At 40.7% G+C, this 20,086-nt stretch overlaps 1 protein-coding gene and 1 long non-coding RNA gene across 2 annotated transcripts in view; one reads left to right on the forward strand and one right to left on the reverse strand.

The window, feature by feature from the left end:
• LOC114009181 (uncharacterized) overlaps positions 1-2,930 on the reverse strand; it is a 33,502-nt gene extending 30,572 nt beyond the window's left edge. The window contains exon 1 of the long non-coding RNA XR_003550640.1: positions 2,870-2,930. This is a non-coding gene — a long non-coding RNA (uncharacterized LOC114009181). The remainder of the gene's footprint in view (positions 1-2,869) is intronic.
• The window catches only part of MDN1 (midasin AAA ATPase 1), a 188,372-nt gene extending 171,315 nt beyond the window's left edge, over positions 1-17,057 (forward strand). The window contains 10 exon segments of the mRNA XM_006156121.3: positions 240-407; positions 1,789-1,952; positions 2,897-2,986; positions 4,649-4,764; positions 5,440-5,614; positions 7,012-7,085; positions 7,187-7,301; positions 8,034-8,097; positions 14,719-14,861; positions 15,566-17,057. Of these exon segments, the coding sequence (XP_006156183.1) occupies positions 240-407; positions 1,789-1,952; positions 2,897-2,986; positions 4,649-4,764; positions 5,440-5,614; positions 7,012-7,085; positions 7,187-7,301; positions 8,034-8,097; positions 14,719-14,861; positions 15,566-15,754 (1,298 nt within the window). The 3' untranslated portion in view covers positions 15,755-17,057.
• Positions 17,058-20,086: the final 3,029 nt, after the last annotated feature.

The following is a 20,086-nucleotide window of genomic DNA, read 5'->3' on the forward strand; positions in this document are numbered from 1 at the left end:
AGCATGGTGGTTGAGAGCACTGGACTCCCACATGGCCGACCACGGTTTGAGTCCCGGACCTGGTGGCTTGCTTTCTCTCTCTCTCCCTCTCCCTCTCTTCTTTCCCCTCTAGCTTGGTCAGTGGGAGAACCAGGATTAGTGAAATTTAAAAGCTAAAGATACAGAAATCATAGCCCATTCATCGTTTTTTATTTTGCAAAGACCCACGTTTTCCATGTTTGCGTTTGCTTTGTTGGCAGATGTAGCCAGCAAGGAGCAGCAACAGTTTGCAAACGACTCCGGAAAGGATCAAGAAGATGAGTCAGAGGATATCCTCATGGATGCAGAGGAGCAGGAGGAGCTAAGAGCGGCAGACATGGAGCAGCTGAAGCCAGAGGAGGTCAAGTTGGGGACCAAAGCAACCTCCGGTGAGTCTTATAAATGAGCGCACCCCACCTAAGCTCTCTGATTGAAGGAAATCAGGTCACTTATACTAATTTAGTCTGTTCTGTTCCACGTCCTAACTTATTGCTTAACTGAGTAATTTACCTATAATATATTATATTTTGTCTGGGAGCAGAAGTGTAAGTAGGTGGTGGTGTACAACACTGTCCTTCAAGGAGACCTCTGAAATTTGAAGTGCCAACAAAATCCCATCAGTTTTAAAAAATCTGTAGAAGAGGTCAGCAGGTAGTCCAGAGCTAAGGCTGTATTCCACACAGTCAGTTGAGCAGTTCAAGTCTTGTCTTTGACCTGGCAGCATGAAGAACATGCCAGGTGTATGTGCATGCATGCCCAGAATCCTGAGAACAGATTAGAACAGGAGAAAGGATTGTGACATAGACATTCCCCTGGGGGGTGATTTCTTACTTTCCCTCTTTCTGTGTTTTTCCAGCAAGCATACATGCCTTACAACAAACTTTAAATAAATAAATTAAAAATATGTGTAAGATAAAACAGTACGCAATAGCTGCAGCAAAGATAAATATTCCTGATTATTAGAGGAATGTTTTCAGTTCTAAAAGTATATGATATTAGCCAAAAAATGAAGTAAAAGACTAAAAGTAGAACAAGGATTATGGATGTGAGAAAGTAACAAGTTTCCATTTCATAGCTAACCAAGTTCTCTTATTAGGCAGTTTATTAAAAGGGGAGGGTCATGTATTCATTAAAACTAACTTGAACAGCAATGGAATAAATGCACATTCAAAAGAACTTGCCTAGTTCAAAGGCTCTCAGGAGTGTTAGACACCATGGCTGTCCTGCTGTTAGTTAGCAGCAGGAAAAGCATAGCTCTGTGATTAGTGTCCAGGGTCAGATCTTGGCTTTGCCTTACTGGGTGAGGCAGATTATTCATCATCTGCCTCAGTTTTTTCATCTATAAAGTGGAACTGGTTTTATTTTAGTTTTTACTTTATCAAAGTTCTACATGCACATAGTTTAAAGAGTTACATAGTTTTACAAAGCTTGTCAAGATAATATACTCTTCCTATTTCCCCTCTCTAAAATATTAGGTTGGAGAAGTCATGACATAGTTTTCTATGCAAAAATGCATCCTGACTTTTCCAACAACCCAATAGCTGTCTTCAGCATCAGAGTGAGGGGCTGGGGGGTGGGGGTGTGGAGTAAGAGAGTAAGAATTGGCAGTGACTATTTCAAAGGCAAAGAAATGTGGAATCAGTATGTGGAAATGTGTTGGGAAGTGCATGAATAAAATCTGAGTCACTGTTAGGATTCATGGGCATAGTGAAGGCTTAGTCTTTATTCTTGTTTTATTATAAGCAAAACTATGTCTTTGAATGAACATAGGGTATGATGAGATGGAGATAGAGACACAGGCTGTTAAATCAGAGGAAGACAAAGACCCAAAGACAGATAAATCCCACAAGGAAACAGAGAATGAGAAGCCAGAGAGAAGCTGGGAATCAACTATTCATACTGCCCATGAATTCCTCATGGACCCACTCTTTCAGGTACTAAAACTCACAAATTACTAAGTGACAAAATATAATTCTGAATTATTTTGAAATCATTATAGACCATCTGTTTTAGGGTATCATTGTCCTTAACAAACATTTTTAGGAAAGCTATTGGTATGGCAAGTGTTATTTAAATAGATGACACTGTTCCACCAGTTAATCCCAGTTAATCACACTGTCCAGATATCTTATAGTGGGTTTGGGGTTCACCTCTCACTCACATCCCAATCTGCTTACTGCCCTTGTGTAAGGAGCCTTTAAAACAATGGACAGTGGGACCAGCAGTTAGCATAATGGCTATGTCACTGGACTCCCATGTATCAACTGTGGTTTGAGTCCCGGACCTGGTGGTTTAAACTCACGCCATGTGTGTGCGCGTGTGCCTGCCCAAGATCCCGGGAGTACAATGGGGGAGAAGGGAATGCAGTGTCACCATACCGCCCCCCTCTTGGGGGGTGATTTCTCGCTTTCTGTCTCTCTTTCTGGCGAGCACATGTGCCCCATAGCAAAAACCTCTCAAAAAAAAAAAAAAAACCAACCAAAAACAATGAATAGTTTAATGAGGGTTAAATAAAAAGTACCTTTAATGTTTATATTTAGGAAGAGCCATTTAACTGAGCTCTTTTCCCTAATAGTTTTACATAAAAGCAGTTTAATCAGAGACCATTTTAATTACTGATGGTTGAAGGATTTTTAAATTTTTTTTGCTGGGGGTAGATTTATAAATTTCTCTTATCCTACTGATAGTTGTCTTTAAAATTGGAAGCTGAAGGAGAATGGCTGTGTGGCATCTTTTCTTTGTGCTATCAGCTTGCTTAAGCTTTGAGTGTTAAGGGCATGGAGAGTATACTTAGATTTCATATAGCAGGGGAGGAAGTAGCCAGATACTTACTGATTCCATCTTGGATTACCTTTTATCTGTGGCTTTTTCTTCTTAGCCCTTTTTAAAAGATGCCAATGAGCTAAGACAGGAGTTGGAGAGACAGCTGGAGACATGGCAGCCACATGAATCTGGAAACCCAGAAGAGGTAAGTCACTGGTTTTTCATAAGCTCTCTTGACTTTTTTTTTTGCTTTGTGAGATACAACAAATTTAATAGGCTCATCGCTCCAATGAACCTTTTAGAAAGCAACCAGGCATATGGAGAATATACTTACAACACTGAAGCCTAAAGTACCAATTGCTTTCTTCTTGCTTTGCTACTGATCTATGGCTTAAATAGAAGGAAACTGATGCTTTTAGTTCCTCTAACTTCTGTATTGTTTTGTGGTCAGAGGGCTTGTGTGCTTGTCCGTGAGGGATAGGGGAGAGGAAAAGGGACAAAGCACCGCCCTCCCCCAAAGGGACTTGTCACACCATAATCCCTCTTCCTCCCTCTCTCCTTTCAAAAATTTGAGAGGCCCACACACGCCTGACATTTTTCCATGCTACTAGGCCATGTACTACTAACGTACATTCAGCCATGCAGGGGTCCAGCTCCTTTAACCACTAGGCCATGGGCTGGCCCCAAGTTTCTTGAACTGCTGTTATTGGTTCTGTAATACATGTTACAAACATGGCAGTGGTTGAAAAACAAGGCAAACACACCATGCTGTGCCAACTTGAGAATAGGCCACTGGATTATTGATGGCTAATTTCCAAGATGACAGAATGGACTAACCATGAGTATTTTTTGTTAGTTTGTTTTCTTCTTTTAATGCCAGTGGGTATATATGCAAGAGAGAGGAGAGAAATCACCCTCAATGGGGCCTTGTCATGCCACAATCCCATTTCCTCCATTCATCCATCCTATCAGGATCCTAGGGACACGTGCACATATACCTAGCATGTTTTTTAAGCTACTGGGGCTAGGACTCAAACCATAGTTGGCCATGTGGGATTTGGCTTCTCAGGCACAGATCTTAACCACTGGTTTATGGGGCTAACCTAGGAGTTTCATTTTGTCAGTGACTCCACATTCTAAATGTAATGTGTATACACAAATATTTATATTTGTTATCATTCCAACCACATGTATATTGAGTGCTCTGCCATAATTGGCAATAAAAGTGAGGGGCATTGTGTTCAGGAAATGAGCACACCATTGAGTGTTACTTGAGGGATTTGTACTCATTAATCGCATTGTCTTCTTTTTTTTTTTTTTTTTAAGAATTATTTCACATGAGTTTTGCCAGAGAAGGACAGAGAGAGTGTGAGAGGGAAAGCTAGAAAGTAAGCTGCCATGTCCAGGACATGAACTGTGGTAACCCATTTGGGAATTCCAGCACCTTAACCGTCACACCACCTGCCGGCCCTGTCACACTGTCTTGAAACGTGACTCCAAGAGCCACCACATAAGTGGCTCAATTTGCTGCTACCAAAGTTACCTAGTCCTCTCTCTCCATACAAATGGGGCAGGTTTTATACTTTTTATAGATGATGTGAGGTGACAATTTGATCATAAATTCCAAAAATTGACTGCCTTGTTTCTTTCTCACTTGAAACTGTGGGTAATGATTCTGGTGGGAGAAGAGACATTTGTAATGAAGTAAATTAGTTGGCAGCTTGCTTGAGAGAAGCTTTTAAGAGATTCTGTTGAGAAAGTTCATGCAAGTCACATTTTACCGCTTTGTTTTAGGCCTTCTTGCCAGGATAATTTGGTTGGCTTTGACATTCTGAGAGTAACTTATATTGTGTTGTTACTGTCACAGGAGAAGGCTGCAGCTGACATGTGGCAGAGTTACCTGGTCTTAACTGCGCCTCTTTCACAACAGTTATGTGAACAGCTTCGTCTCCTATTAGAGCCCACCCAGGCAGCCAAGCTAAAGTAAGTCTTCTCATGGGGAAGCTGTCACAGTATCCTGAAAAGGTGGCATTGTCACCAATTCTGAGGAGCTGAGGCCCTAACTATTTATGGTGCTGACTTCGAGGTTGTCACTTCTGCCATCCAGGCACCACCAAGCTCTTCCTTACCCCATTTTCCTATTATCCTTACAAGTTTCTGTGATGTTGGTATGAATGTAGTTTTATTCTTACCATCATGGGAACACTGTCTGGACCTTTCGGTGTCTGTGATGCTCACCTTGCTAAGTCTTGTGTTACTCACTTGTTTTAAGTGTTATCCATCCAGAACTTTTCAAAGATGTACCCAAAATCATAGTTTTAGAGCACAAAAAAGAGATTTGAACACTTGACAATTAATGCAGACTTTTTTCTCAAAAAAGAGATTTGAACACTTGACAATTAAAATTTTTTGTTCACACATCTTACATTTTCCAGAAGAACCTAGTTACTGCTCCCACATACATGTCCAGGTTTTCTGGCTAGTAAATGATTCTGGCTCCTTGTCCTCAGTTGACAGTGATATTTCATTGTGTCAGGTTCCTAGTATTTGATACTTTTGGTTTTAAGATATTACTAGAGTAACTAATCCTTAAGGAAAATTCTTGAGAATTAGCAGCTGTTAACATGTCTTTGCCCTCTGTTTGGGTAAATTTAACAGAGGAGACTATCGAACTGGGAAGCGATTAAACATGCGGAAGGTCATTCCATACATTGCTAGTCAATTTCGGAAAGATAAGATTTGGCTTCGAAGGACCAAGCCCAGTAAACGCCAATATCAGATCTGTCTGGCCATCGATGACTCTTCTAGTATGGTAGACAACCATACCAAACAGGTAAGGAATAGAAACATAATAGCACTTTGCTATAATTCACACCAGATCAAGCTCCATAGATGACCTAGATATTTTCTATATGATTCGACAAAACATTTTGAGATACCAGTTAACCTGTTCTGAGAGTGTGACAACTATATTTCAGAAGACCTAAGATTTAAAGATTTCAAAAGGGCAATTTCAGGCTGTCCCAGAAATTCAGGTCTCTTGTTTTTTAAATTGTTTCTTAGTCCTGTTATTCTGTTCTCTAATTGCAGAATAAATCTGACAATGTTTGTTTTCCATAAAATGTAGTAACGTAATATTAAACTGTTTGAAACAACATAGTATATCTGAAATGTTTGATTTCTTTTAAAATGTATTCAGGACACATTTTCAGTTTAAAATTATGGACTGAATACTAATCTAGCTACTGTTCTACCAATGTTAACAAAGCTTAGGAATCTGAATAGCATTACTTATGTCGCCATTATAGGCACAGAAGTATTTATTATTTTTTGCATTGATGCTGCTTATAATAGCATGAGCCAATGAACGACCTAAAGTGTTTATGTTCTGGGAAAAGTTCAGAGTATCACCTCTGAACCTTGGCTCATACGCCATCTCCCTACTCACTACCACATGACTGGGCAATTTAAGTGTCGGTTTCAGTTTCTGAGAATGAGGATTATAATTGTGTGTTCACATACGCATAATTTTATACACACATACACAATTGTGACCTCATTCTCAGAATTGTAATGAAGATTAAATGAAATAACATATGTAGAGCACTGGTACTTCTTAGACACATTTAAATTGTAAAACAATGCTGTCATTTATGGAAGTAATAAGATTTTTAAAATAGTTTCAGGGGCTGGCAGGTGATGTGGTTAAAGGCACTGACTGGACTCTCACATGGTCAACTAAGATCCAAGTCATCAACCTGGTGGCTTGCTTTCTCACTTTCTCTCTCTGTCTGATCAAACTGGAAAATAATAATAATAATTAATCAAGTTAAAAAAATAGTTCTAAAGTCTGATTTTACTACATAAGTTTACATTGTTGTTGTTGTTGTTACCCATGGATATTACTTTTTATGTAGTCAAGTCTTAAGAAATGATTTTGGGACCAGCAGATGGCATAATGTTTATTATGTCGTTGGACTCTCACATAATTGACCTTCATTCAGGCTTAAATTATTAGTGTAATGGATTCTGGATTTCTGGATACCAGGCATCACCTAGGCCACCAAAAGCCTCTGGTTACTTATGAATATAATAGCCTTATTGATGTTGTTCTCCTATAAGCCGTATTGAAAATAGTTTTCTGTTGGAATCTTGTGAAACAAAAAGTTGAAAGACCTTGATTCTAGAGGATATTTTCATTCCATAAGCCCTTAACTTTTTATTCTGTAGCTTGCATTTGAATCTTTGGCTGTGATTGGAAATGCTCTAACCCTCCTGGAAGTTGGCCAGATTGCAGTGTGCAGGTAAGGCTGCCTTTAATGCCATTGGGAAAAAGATTTTCACTGCCTTCTTTTTCATCACATGACAGAAAGTAACTCCATTGTATTTGGTTCTCTCCCCCAAGTTTTGGAGAGTCTGTAAAGCTGTTACACCCATTCCATGAGCAGTTCAGTGATTACTCAGGGTCCCAGATTCTACGGCTCTGCAAATTCCAACAAAAGAAAACCAAGATTGCTCAGGTATGTGAATGACCAGTTATATTCTGCACAGTTATTCTTAAATTGGTACAGGAGAGAAATTCTTTTAAGAATCCTATTCCAAATATAAAAGAGCAGGTAAAATTTATAATACAGAATAGTACTGAACCTTGGCCTGTGTACCACTGGAGGGGCAGCTTTCCTTGGCACCCATTATAAGACAAAGTGTGACTTCTTTTTCTTAAGTTCTCAAAGATCATTTGACTGTGCATTATTGATTTTTCTGGTTCTCTGTTTTTTTTTCTGAGAGATTTGGAACTAAAACCATCTCCCAGGACCCTTAAGGCATATTTATCACCTCCCTTTTATCCTAGAGAAATGATGTGAAATGAAATCAGTGACTTGTAGGATGACATAAGTTCAAATATTCTTCCTGAGTCGAATAATATCTCTGCTGGTCTTTTTATTTATTTTTATAGAGATTTTTGTTATAGAGTACATGCACTTGCCAGAGATATAGAAAGCAAGAAATCACCCTCTGGGGGGATGGCCATACTGCAGTCCCTTCTCCGCTTTCCTCTTGAGATTTTTGGGTATGCATGCACATGCACCTGGTGTGAGATTAAAGCCGCAGGTCTGGGGATTCAAACCACAGTCAGCTATGTGGGAGTCCAGCAGTGTAACCATTATGCCGTCTACTGGTTCCCTCTGCAAATATGACAACAGGAAGAGGGTTTAAATAGTTTTCTAATTGTATTTCTTGTTCTGGTTTAGTTTCTAGAGTCTGTAGCCCACATGTTTGCAGCTGCTCAGCACCTCTCACAAAACATCAGTCCAGGTGAGCTGCATTCTTTCTCTTTGTTAACAAAATCTTTTCCATTTTTTGTATTCATAAGCTGCTTGCTTCATCTTACTGTATCTGTTACCATCTTCTAAGGTGAATACACCAAAGACAGAACATAGAGGTATTACTGTTGAACTTTTTTATTAATTTATTCATTCAGAAATTTTTATTAAGCCCATATGTATGACCCTTATAATCAGTGAGGGAACTATACACTATTTCAACAAGTTTGTAATAGTCTCCAACTTACCATCATTTGTCCATTTTTCAATATTATGAAGGTCCATAAACAATACATATTCAAGTAGAAATATGCAAATAACCATTGTTTTTTACTTTCAGAATAATATTTAGTAAATTACATAAGATGTTCAATACTTTATATAAATTAGACTTTGTTAGACAATTTTGCCACACTATAGGTAAAGAAAGGTAAATGTTCTAAGCACATTTAAGGTAAAGCTAAGCTGTGACATTTTGTAGATGAGGTATATTAAATGGCATTTTGAGTTTATGGTGGTTTTTATTAGGATGTAACCCCCATTTTCAGTCCATGAGCATCTGTATATACTTCCTTGGTACAGTGAGTTCAGAGTTGTGAAATGAAGGTATAAGGAATTAAATGTAAAAACTATCTTAAGCCAGCCCTGTGGCTTGGTGGTTAAGGAAACTTGATCTCCCACGGTAGACCAAACAGTTTCAATCCCATTCCTGACAGCTTAAAAAATAAGCCAGGTGCATGTGTTTGCATGTCCAAAATTCCAACAAAATGGAAAAATGGAGGAGAAGGAGTGCAGTATGGTGAAGCCCCACTGGGGAGTGCACACACCCTCTGGTAAATAAAAGATAAGTTAATAAAGGCATTTCTTCTTTATTCTTTAAGGTTTCTGTCATAGGGCATGCGCTTGCTGGAGGGAAAGTGAGACATAAACCTCCCCCCCACCCTCCAGGGGTGATGGCCACCCCACAGTTCTTTTCCTCTTAGCACTTTGGGCATGCACTTAACACTTGCCTGGCATGATTTGCAAGCTACCAAGTTTCGGACTCAGACCACTGTCAGCCATGTGGGAATCCAGTGCCTTAACCACCACACCACCTGCTGGTCCAAATAAAGACAATTCTGTAGTATTATAATAGGAAAGCAAGGAAGGACCTGATTTTAAAAAGCAGCTAATACAGTCATGATTGCCTTCAGTCTTGAAACAGGCCATTTCTTTATCAAACCCTTTCTAATATTTGATTATATCATGGAGAAACTTCTTTGAAGCAGGTCATTCATACCTCTCAATACTTTCTAATCTTTTACAGAGAAAGACAGCCCAGCCTCAAGCACTTTTTTTTTTTTTTTTTGAGAGGTTTTTGCTATAGGGTGTGTGCACTTGCCAGAGACACAGAAAATGACAAATCACCCTTTGGGGGATGACCACACTGCAATTCCTTCTCCTCCATGGTCCTCTCGGGATCTTGTGCATGCATGCACATGCACCCAGTGTGAGTTTTAAGCCACCAGGTTTGGGACCTGAACCATGGTCAACTATGTGGGAGTCCAGCGACAAAACCATTATGCTACCTGCTGGTCCCAAGCACTGTATTCTTGGGACTATATTCTAAGCTAGAGACATGCTGTAGTTAATCTGAGAAATGTACCATTAGAGGAGATCTCCTTGTTGTTCAAACATCAAATAGTTAAATAAACCTAGATAGTGCTATACAATTAGGCTATATGGTATAGCCCATCGCTCCTGGCTGCAAACAGGTACAACATGTTATTGTCTTGAATACTGTAGGCAACTGTAAAGCAGTAGTAATATTTATGTATCCAAACATTGCTAAACATAGAAAGGTGCAATAAAAATAAAATTTTAAATGATATACCTGTACAGGTACTGCGAATGAAGCTTGGAGGACTAGAGTTGTTTTGAGTGAGTCAGTGAGTGAGTAGTGAGTCAATACGAAGGCCTAGGACATTACTGTACAATACTTTATGAACACTACATTTTGGCTACACGAAATTTATTTTTAAAAAAATTTCTTTTGAGGGTCAAGGAGGAAGTGTGGAGGTTACGGTGGCTGGATCCCACACGGACAACTATGTAGTTTGAGTCCTGGATCTGGAAGCTTAAAAAACACACCAAGGATGTGTGTTAGTGCCCAAAATCCTGAGAGGAAACTGGAGCAAAAGGGATTGCAGCATGGCTATCTCCCAAGGGGATGATTTCTCACTTTCTCCCCTTTCTCTCTCTGATGAGCACGTGCACCCTACAGTAAAACTTAAAAAATAATTATTTTGACTCTAGTAAAAACGTGTAGCTAAACATAGACTGCTTCTCTTGAGCAGTGTGTTACCACTGTGCCACGGAGCCAACCCCTATTACTTACTTTTAAATTTTTTTGGTTAAAAACTAAGATATAGGACTCCCTTTGGTTAAGGGAGTCATATCCCCATGGTTTGAATCCCAGCCCCTGTGGCTTAAAGAACACACTGGACACGTGTGCATGCCTGCTGGATCAGCCATAATTTCGACAGGATGGAGAAATGCAGAAGAGACTACAGTGTATTACTGGGGGTTGCGTTGCTTTTTCTCTCTCTGCTGAGTGCACATACTCTCTGGGAAAAACATGAAAACTAAGGCATAAACATGTACCTTAGCCTTGGCCTACAAAGGTTCAGAATTATCAGTACCATTATCTTCCCTCACTAGACAGGCCATGATGAATAAAAACATGGTGAGAGTAAATAAGACATAAGAAATGACAGCAGTTCAGATCCTGTAAACACAAGATATATGAGGGGACTTCACAAAGTTGTTATAATAGCACTAAGAAGCAGATAAAACATGAGTTTGAACAAAGTCCCTATCAGAGCAACACAAATTCTGCTAAAATTGAAAACAAACCAAAATCAGGGCTGTGTGAAGCTCAGGTACAGAAATGGTGAAGTCATTGATGTTATATGACAAGTTTATCGGGATAATGCCCCCAAAGAAATCTGCAGTTTAAAATTGATAACTTGTTTTAAGAAGGGTCAGTTTGTTAACTGTGCCTCAGATAAGGGACCAGTAATCAGAATACCCAGAGAACTCATAGCAGCTTACCTGGAAGAAAAAGATTAATCCAATTAAAAGATGGGAAAATTAGCTGAACAAACAACTCTAAGGAAGACATACGAACAGCCAAAAACATATGAAGAAATGCTTAACATCCTCATCATAAGGGAAATGCAGATCAAAACCACAATGAGATGCCACCTAATCCCAGTCAGAATGACGATTTAGAAAAAAAAAAAAAGTGCTGGAGGGGATGTGGTGAAAGGGGAACTCTCCTACACTGTTGGTGGGAATGTAAATTGGTCCAACCACTGTGGAGAACAATATGGAGGTTCCTCAAAGAACTTCAAATAGAACTACCATTTGATCCAGCAGTTCCACTCCTGGGTATCTACCCAAAGGACAGGAGAATGCTCAGTCAGAAAAGTGCTTGCACATCTTTATTCATTGCAGCATTATTCACAATTACTAAGACATGGAACCAACCCAAATGTCCACAAACAGATGAATGTACTGAAAAAATGTGACACATATATTCGGTGAAATACTCCCCAGCCATAAAAAACAAGGCCCTGGAATTTGATAGAAAGTGGACAAATATGGAAGATTTGTTGCTGAGCGAAGCAAGTCAGGCTATGAAAGAGAGACATTGTAATGTCTCCACTTAACATATACCGACTGTCCGCACTATGGTAGAGACTGAAAGACTGGAGGATATACAAGCATTACAAATTGTTATGGACACTAGAGACAAAGTGGAAAGAGGGTGGGAGGAGAAAAGCATAGGAAAAGAAATTTGGGGAAAAAAATAGAGAGGTAAGACATTTGTGGGACACAGATATGGTTTATTATTTGTTGATGAGGACGTGTATAGTATTCTCAACTGGGCTGGACTGAGGTGTATATCATGCTGGGTAAAGTGTCTTTACAATCTAAATGATGTATAATGATTAAATGTATAAATAATAATTTAAATAAATTATTTTTTTAAAAATAAGGAGGGTCAAGACAAAGTTGAAATTGACATCTGAAGAAACAGACCATCCACATTAATCTGGGAGGAAAAAGATAAATCTTGTTCATGCCATAACTGAAGAAGACCAACTATAAATAGTAGAAACAATAGCCAGCACCAGGAACCTCTCATTAGCTTCACAGTCCTAACTGAACACTAGAGTTGACCAAGCTTTCTGTTTGATGGATGCGAAAACTGTTGTATCAGATTAGCTGCAGAGCAGAAATTTCTATGGAAATTCTTTTAAAAATGGGATGAAGATCCTGAAGCATATCTTCAAAAAAAATTCACAGAAGACACATGGTTTTACCTGTACAAATACTGAACACAGAGCACAATCAAAGCAATGACTACCAAGAGGTGGGAGTGGTCCAGTCCAAGCAGAAGCACACTAGTCAGGAGCAGAGGTCATGGAAATAGTATTTCAAGATGCTCAAGGCATTTTGCTCATTGACTTTGTGTAGGCCAAACAACAGAAACATCTGCTTGTCATGAATGTGTTTTTAGAAAGTTAGCTGACGCTTTAAAAAAAGCCCAGGGAAGCTTTACCTGAGTGTCCTTCATGCAACAATGCACCTGATCATTCCTCTCATCAAACAAGGACAACTGTGAAAGAGTTTAGATCGGAAGTTATTAGGCATCTACCTTAAACTCCAGATGTAACTCCTTCTGAATTTTCTAATATTAAAAAAACCTATAAATGGGACCCATTTTTCTAAAGGTAATATTAAAAAGACTGCATTGACATGGTTAAATTCCTAGGGCTCTCAGTTCTTTAGCAATGGGCTGAATCACTTACAAAAGTGTCTTTATCTTGATGGACGGACCTTATGTTGAGAAATAAGTTTATAGGGACCAGCAGTTAGCGTAACGGCTATGTCGCTGAACTCCCATGTAGTCGACCGCGGTTCGAGTCCCGGACCTAGTGGTGTAAACTCATGCCGGGCACGTGTGTGAGTGCCCAAGATCCTGAGAGGAGAATGGAGGAGAAGGGATTGCAGTGAGGCCATCCTCCCTGGGGGGCGATTTCTCACTTTCTGGTGAGTGCACATGCCCTATAGCAAAAACCTCTCAAAACAAACCAAAAAAAGAAGTAAGTTTATATTTTTTTTCCCGTATTTTAAAAATTTTACCACAAACTCACTAGGGAGAGGGAGAAAGCATCCCACATGGGAAATGGTCACTCCCCAACCCCTTCTTTTCCATTTTTCCATCCTGTCAGGATTTTGTTCATACACAAACATGTACCTAGTGTGTTTCACAAGCTGCCATGTCCAAGACTCAAACCAGGACATTGGGCACGTGGGCTCTGGCTGCCTTAACTAGGTCACAAAGACGGCCCAATTTTTAATCTTTTAATTCCATTTTTTCCACAAACTTTTTAAAGGTTTTTCACCATAGGACACCTGTGCTCACCAGTAAGAGAGACAAAGAGAGGAAAAGTGAGAAATCATAACCCAGGGGAATGGCCACACCGCCAGTCCCTTCTCCTCATGGGATCTTGGATGGGTATGCATGCACATGTGCTTGTCTTGAGTTTCAAGCCACCAGGATTGGGACTCAGAATGCAATTGGTCATGTGAGAGTCTAGCACTTTAACCACCAGCTGCCTGCTGGCCTTCCACAAACTTTTTGAAGTCCCCTCCTATGAGGCTACTACCAGTGTCACCAGAATATTTTTTTAATGCATACACTCTTAACAATAAAAACAGTCAGTTATTAAAGTTGTACATTTTTTAAGGCTGTTGATGCAGGTTTGTTTATATCGGTACCACGAGAAATATATAATGCATTGTGCAATGACATGATGGCTACTACAATGTCACTAGATGATAGAAACTTGCCATCTTCATTATAAACTGGTGGGAATGCTGTCACATATATGGTCCATCTCTGATTAAAACATCACTATGTGGCATATGATTGTATAGCTAAAAACTTTAGAACATTTTATAGTATTATTATTATTTTTAATTTGCTATATAGAGCACATACATTCACCACATGTACTCACCAAAGAGAGAGAAAAAGTGAGAAAGCAAGCCACCAGGTCTGGGATTCAAACTGGAGTCTAACATCTTTAACCACCCCGCCACCTGCTGGGCTCAGAACATTTTAATACACTGTTCAATTATTCTTTCCTATGTTTTTGTTTAAATGAGTCAATATAGAAATTAAGTGTAAGTAGTTTGGAAGACATAGTTTCAGGTTTCTGATTTGGGCACTACTACTAATGGCCTATTCCATAATCAGGTGTTTTAATTCTCATGTATGTTGTTCTGTAATTGAAGTTGATCTAAGTTTGATGTTTGTCTGAAGCACTATTAGAAAATTCTGTTATACAGGCATAGGCTTATATCTTACTGTGTCTTGTCTGATTTAGACATCCCAAGTAATAGATCTAGTCCCGAGGCTCCCCTTTTGTTGTGCCCAGAATCTGTCAGAGATTTGTTTAATAGTACAGAAATAGCTCTGCACTGATATGTTTTACTTTGGGTAGTTTTGCATTGTTAAAAATTGGATTTTTTCCCCCCTCTTTCCTATGTTCTACAGAAACTGCACAACTCCTCCTTGTAGTCTCTGACGGACGAGGTCTTTTCTTGGAGGGTAAAGAAAGAGTCCTGGCAGCAGTTCAGGCAGCCCAGAATGCTAACATCTTTGTCATTTTTGTTGTGCTGGACAATCCCAATTCACGGGTGAGTGACTAGTAAATGCCATCTTTTTTGCAGACAAAGTGGAATTCTCTTCAACTTGTTCTATCCGAAAGGGCCAAGGTTGTTCCATCATACTGAGAACTCCTAGCATTTGTGGTGTTTTTTCAGAAATCGTTCTAGACAACTAATGTTCACAGTGAGGTAGGGAACATATTTCCACAGTTCAGACCAACTTCAGAGAATCTGTAATTTGCCTCTGTCCGTGGTCGTTGCTGGTGTTGCAGCCTTGGTGATAGGCCCTAACCATTTGGAAATGGAGACCAGCCCTTTCCACACTTGTATGTCAGCAGCCTGCTTCATAGGAGGAATAGTTGGCTTAGTGAGATAAGCTCACAAGACAGTTCTGTTCCAGGGGAAGCACTGTCTGTGAGGGCACATTAAGGCCTGATAGCAAGCTGAAGATGAATTATTCCAAGTAGAGAATGGGAGACACCACTGAGGGAGAGCAGATTTTCTTGTCTTCCTCTTTTCCTCCTTTTCAGTATCTATTCTCCTGGAAGGGGTGCCCAGAAAGAGACCTGCCTCTTTGAGAGTTCTGAAAATTCTCTTTTACATAGTAAAAGGAGCTAGTTTCATATGTGGGAACACCACACAGGAGACTGAGAAACCATCAGCAAGATATCACAGAAGAGCTGGCCAAGGACACCAATTTAGTTTTCCTAAATCAAAATATCTTTTGTTGACAGGATTCTATCTTGGACATTAAAGTACCAATATTTAAAGGACCTGGAGAGATGCCTGAAATCCGATCCTACATGGAGGAGTTCCCATTCCCATTCTATATCATTCTTCGAGATGTGAATGCGCTTCCTGAGACACTCAGTGATGCCCTCAGGCAGTGGTTTGAGTTGGTGACTGCCTCTGACCAACCTTAGAACACAAAGAGCAATTCCAATCTACAGTTTATTTAAACCATGGTCACAACTTCACATTTTTTGCCCAGGGTGCCCCCTTTTGGACAACTGTTTCTGAACTCGCAGCTCTGAAATATGATACTCTTTCATCTTTGATCTAATTTTTAAAAATTCATGTAATGGCCACCAAAAAAGCTTAATGTGATGTATATTTCTGTTCCAACATGATCTCAAAAGCTAGAGAAAGCGCTTGGGCTTGTGGCTTTGCCTGGGCTACGACTCTTAACAAACTTGGGACAGTGGAAGAACCACAGCAGCAGGTATCTGACTGCATACTGGGGAGGGCTTCCCTTTCTCCCTGTCTTGGAAAATCTGGCCAGGAGAACATGCCACATCCTTGAAGCCCAGTCCCGTTTTCCTTGATGCCTGGATGCCTGCTTTGAGGAGATGCTGCTAAGAGCATGGTACTATGCCAGGCCTTCACACAAAGGACTAAAGGGAGCTGCCCTTTGACCGTGCTCTAAGTCCTGCCTTGTTTGCCAACACCATGGTGTATACCCAAAAACTGTCAAGTGGCTGAAATGGCTAAGGCTTTCTGAAGAGTCTGGGTGTATGTTTTTATATTGTGAAAGGAACTATCTTCTTTTAGAGGGTAGGAAGCTTGTGGTGTGTTCCCAGAAAGCAACTGGACATTATGGGAGCCGAAGTATTTAGCAAAAATGATCTTTGGACTGTGTAAAAACGAAGTGGCTTTTCAGTGTCCTTCATATTCTGCTGCTTTGGGAGACTATGCAACATTGGAACGATGATTGCCCTTTGCTTATTTCATTCTCTCAGTGCCATAGTCCCTTGTTATTATAGTAATTTATTTCTTTAGTTCACTATTTTTCTTTGACAGTTAAGAGGAAGAATCATTCCTCACACTGCTTTTAATCTGGACTGAACCAATCTCATTCTGGAAAAGAGATGCTGGGTCTAAAACTAAGCAGCTACATCTATATATTTTTTTTCCAGTTAAAAGAAAACAGTTTTTAGGCAGTCTTCACTTGGCCAGAAAGCAGTGCTTGAATACTTGAATGTGTGTGATGTGTTCTATTTAATGTCCTGTCAGATGTTCTTTTATGGGCAACATGCCATGATGTAATCTATCTTCAAGTCTGTTTTCAAGTTACACTGTGAAATATGCCACCCTTTTGAGGTGGTCATCAAAGACACAGATTGCTTGTTGTTTAAACAAGTGTCCTAAAGCATGTATCTGAAGTTATATTATTTTTTATTCTAAAAAGCTATGCATCTTATATTCTGAAAACTATTAAAACATAAACCACTGTTAATGTAATTTGTGACCATTCTTTTCTTTTTGAGAGGTTTTTGCTATAGGGCGCATGCACTCACCAGAGAGACAGAAAGCGAGAAATCACCTCCCAGGGGGGATGGCCATGCCGCAATCCCTTCTCCTCCATTCTCCTCTTGGGATCTTGGGTGGGCACGCACGCACACGTGCCCGGCCTGAGTTTAAGCCACCAGGTCTGGGACTTGAACCACGGTTGACTATATGGGAGTCTAGCAATATAGCCATTACGCCAACTGCTGGTCCCAATTTGTGACCATTCTTAACAGAGTATGACAGGGGATTGATATTGTCTGATAGATCAGTCAGCCTTCACTAGTTTATACAGTGCTGACATGGCTCCACAACATGAATGTTTTACCACAGTGAGGGTTTATGACTCACTGTGTTCATGCCCATGGTGGGTGAACACAATAGGCTAGTTTCCTGGCAGAGGGAAAAGAGAAAACTGGCAGAACTATACAATGGCTCAAAGATTCTGCTCCTTAATGACACACCTCTTCCACCCAAATTTCACTGGCCATAGTCCTCTATGGGGCAGGAACTTTGTATTCCAGCATGGTTTCGTCTGGGAGGGAACACCACCATCATTAAGACAATGATGCACTCTGTACCTACCTTTAGTTGGCAGGTATTAAGATGTAGCTTCCTAACTGGTACACCCAGATTCCCTAGGCCTTGGGACCATAGAAATTCCAGTAAGCAGGCACCTGAGAGAGTAATTTTCAAGTCATGGTGTGATGGGATAAGGGAGCAGTGTCACAGGAGCCTATCAGTGTCACAGAACTGATGAAATGGCCTTTGGTCCAGGGAAGACACTTCTACTGAGAGGCCACAGTGGAACATTTGGAGGTACCTTTAGCCTGGCTCAGCAAGGGCACAGCGATACCCCTTTGGGACAGCAGGGGCAGAAGCTGGCAGCACTGCCTGGCTTCCTTGAACTCACTGTGTTTATGTGACTTGAATGTGACCCTCGATTCCTATCTGTGGGTCACCTTTCCTGGCTATTGTCCTGAGCCCTGGGGCAGCAGGAAAGCTTGGCCTGTCTCTTGCACTGGTTTATCTACAAAATAAACTACCAAAATTGAAGGAAAAAAAAACAAAAACTAAGAATGTTCCTGAGGGTTTGGAGGAATGGACAGAAATCTACCATTTTGATGCTAACTGTACTGACAATTGTGTCCTGTATCCCCTACTAACTACTCCTATCCAAACTACCGAGTCTCCTTCACTAAGATGTGGGCAGCTGCACTGAGGCCTGTCAGTGCCAGGCCTCTCCTGACCACTCCCTTTGGTGGTGTGATGACATCCATCTGGAAATCACAATAGCCCAAGGCCAACAGCTGCTGACACTCCCCAGGCCTCTTCTAATTCACTGCCTCTCCTTTAAAATGATTTTTAAAAAAACCACCTGAGGCCTTGGAAAGGCAGATACCCTGCTTATCTTAACACTTTCTTCTCTAAAACTTTGAGCTGCTTCTAGATAAGATACCCTTAGCCTACTGGAACTCCCCCTTCCCCCAAACTCCTTAATAAAGACTGTACTTAACCCTCACTCTGGGCCAGAGCTTCAGAGTGTTAACTCCTCTGTGCCCATTGGCGTTAACAATAGAGAGCACTCCTATGGGGAGTGTTGCTTTTTGTCCCTCCCTTGACCATTTGTTTTCCCTGCAACAATTAAACAGGTTTAAGCTCTGACATTTAAGGAATGGCAACAGGAAACAATATGCTTTATGCTCTCTCAGTAATCTCATTTTAGTAGCCTCAACCATTTCTAAGCAGAAGGCCTGCAAGAATCTCCATGTAGGGGTCTAGTAAAGACTACTATCTGGCATTCTCAGTTATATTATCTGCTGGAGCTCTGCTTGGGTGATAAACACATTTTCAAATGTCACTCTGTCTTAAATCCCCCATTCCAAATCTTTTCTCTCCAATATTCCCTATCCGCTTGACCATTTCCAACAACCACCTTTGTTTTTTTTTTTAAAAAAAAAGTGATTTGTTTAAAAAAAAACCTTGGAGCTCAACCTATATATCTGCCTCCATCTCCATCCAAACTCCAGACAAACTTATTTTCTGGACATAAACCTTCCGGACATTTAGCCTATCCTCCTTTCTCTTTTGCTTCTACCGTAGCTGGGGCTCTTCTTGTACACTCTGGCCTGGCTTATTTCAAAGATATCCTAATACCTTTGCTTGCTTCACTTACTACTCACAACATCCAAGATCTTTCTAACTCCCCAGCTGGAAAACCCTTAAGATTTCTCTTCTGAAGAGAGTACTATTGGGAACCAGCAGTTAGCGTAATGGCTATGTCGCTGGACTCCCACGTAGTCGACCGCTGTTCGTGTCCCGGACCCGGTGGCTTAAAACTCACGCCGGGCGCGTGTGCGTGCGTGCCCAAGAGCCCGAGAGGAGAATGGAGGAGAAGGGACTGCGGCGTGACCATCCCCCCTGGGGGGTGATTTCTCGCTTTCTGTCTCTATGTCTCTCTCTGTCTGTCTGGCGAGCGCACGCGCCCTACAGTGAAAACTCTCTCCAAAAAAAAAAAAAAAAAAAGAGTACTATTCAAGCTTATCTTAGTGTGATGACTTCTAAAGCTCTTGCCAAGTCTCCTGTCCCTTCTCTTCTACCATCTCCACCATGGTTGGGTCTGATCACAATGAACTACAGTTTCTGGAATCTCTTAACTACTATTAAATTATAGAGTAAGGGTCAGCCCTGAAGTTTAGCTGGACAGAGGAAGCCCACCACCAGAAGCTTGAAAAACACACCCAGCACATATGCACGCTCAGGATCCTGATGGGAAATAGGAATGAAACAAAAGGGGACTGCAGCATGACAAAGCCCCGAGGAGGATGGGGGTACTTTCTCTCTGCTGAGTGCACATACTATCTGGCATTACAAATATGAAAAAGTTGGGAACCAGCAGTTAGCGTAATGGCTATGTCGCTGGACTCCCACGTAGTGGACCGCGGTTCGTGTCCCGGACCCGGTGGCTT

Source organism: Tupaia chinensis, unplaced genomic scaffold (assembly GCF_000334495.1).
Source record: "Tupaia chinensis unplaced genomic scaffold, TupChi_1.0 Scaffold000478_3, whole genome shotgun sequence".
In the NCBI taxonomy this organism is placed as follows: Eukaryota; Metazoa; Chordata; class Mammalia; order Scandentia; family Tupaiidae; genus Tupaia; species Tupaia belangeri.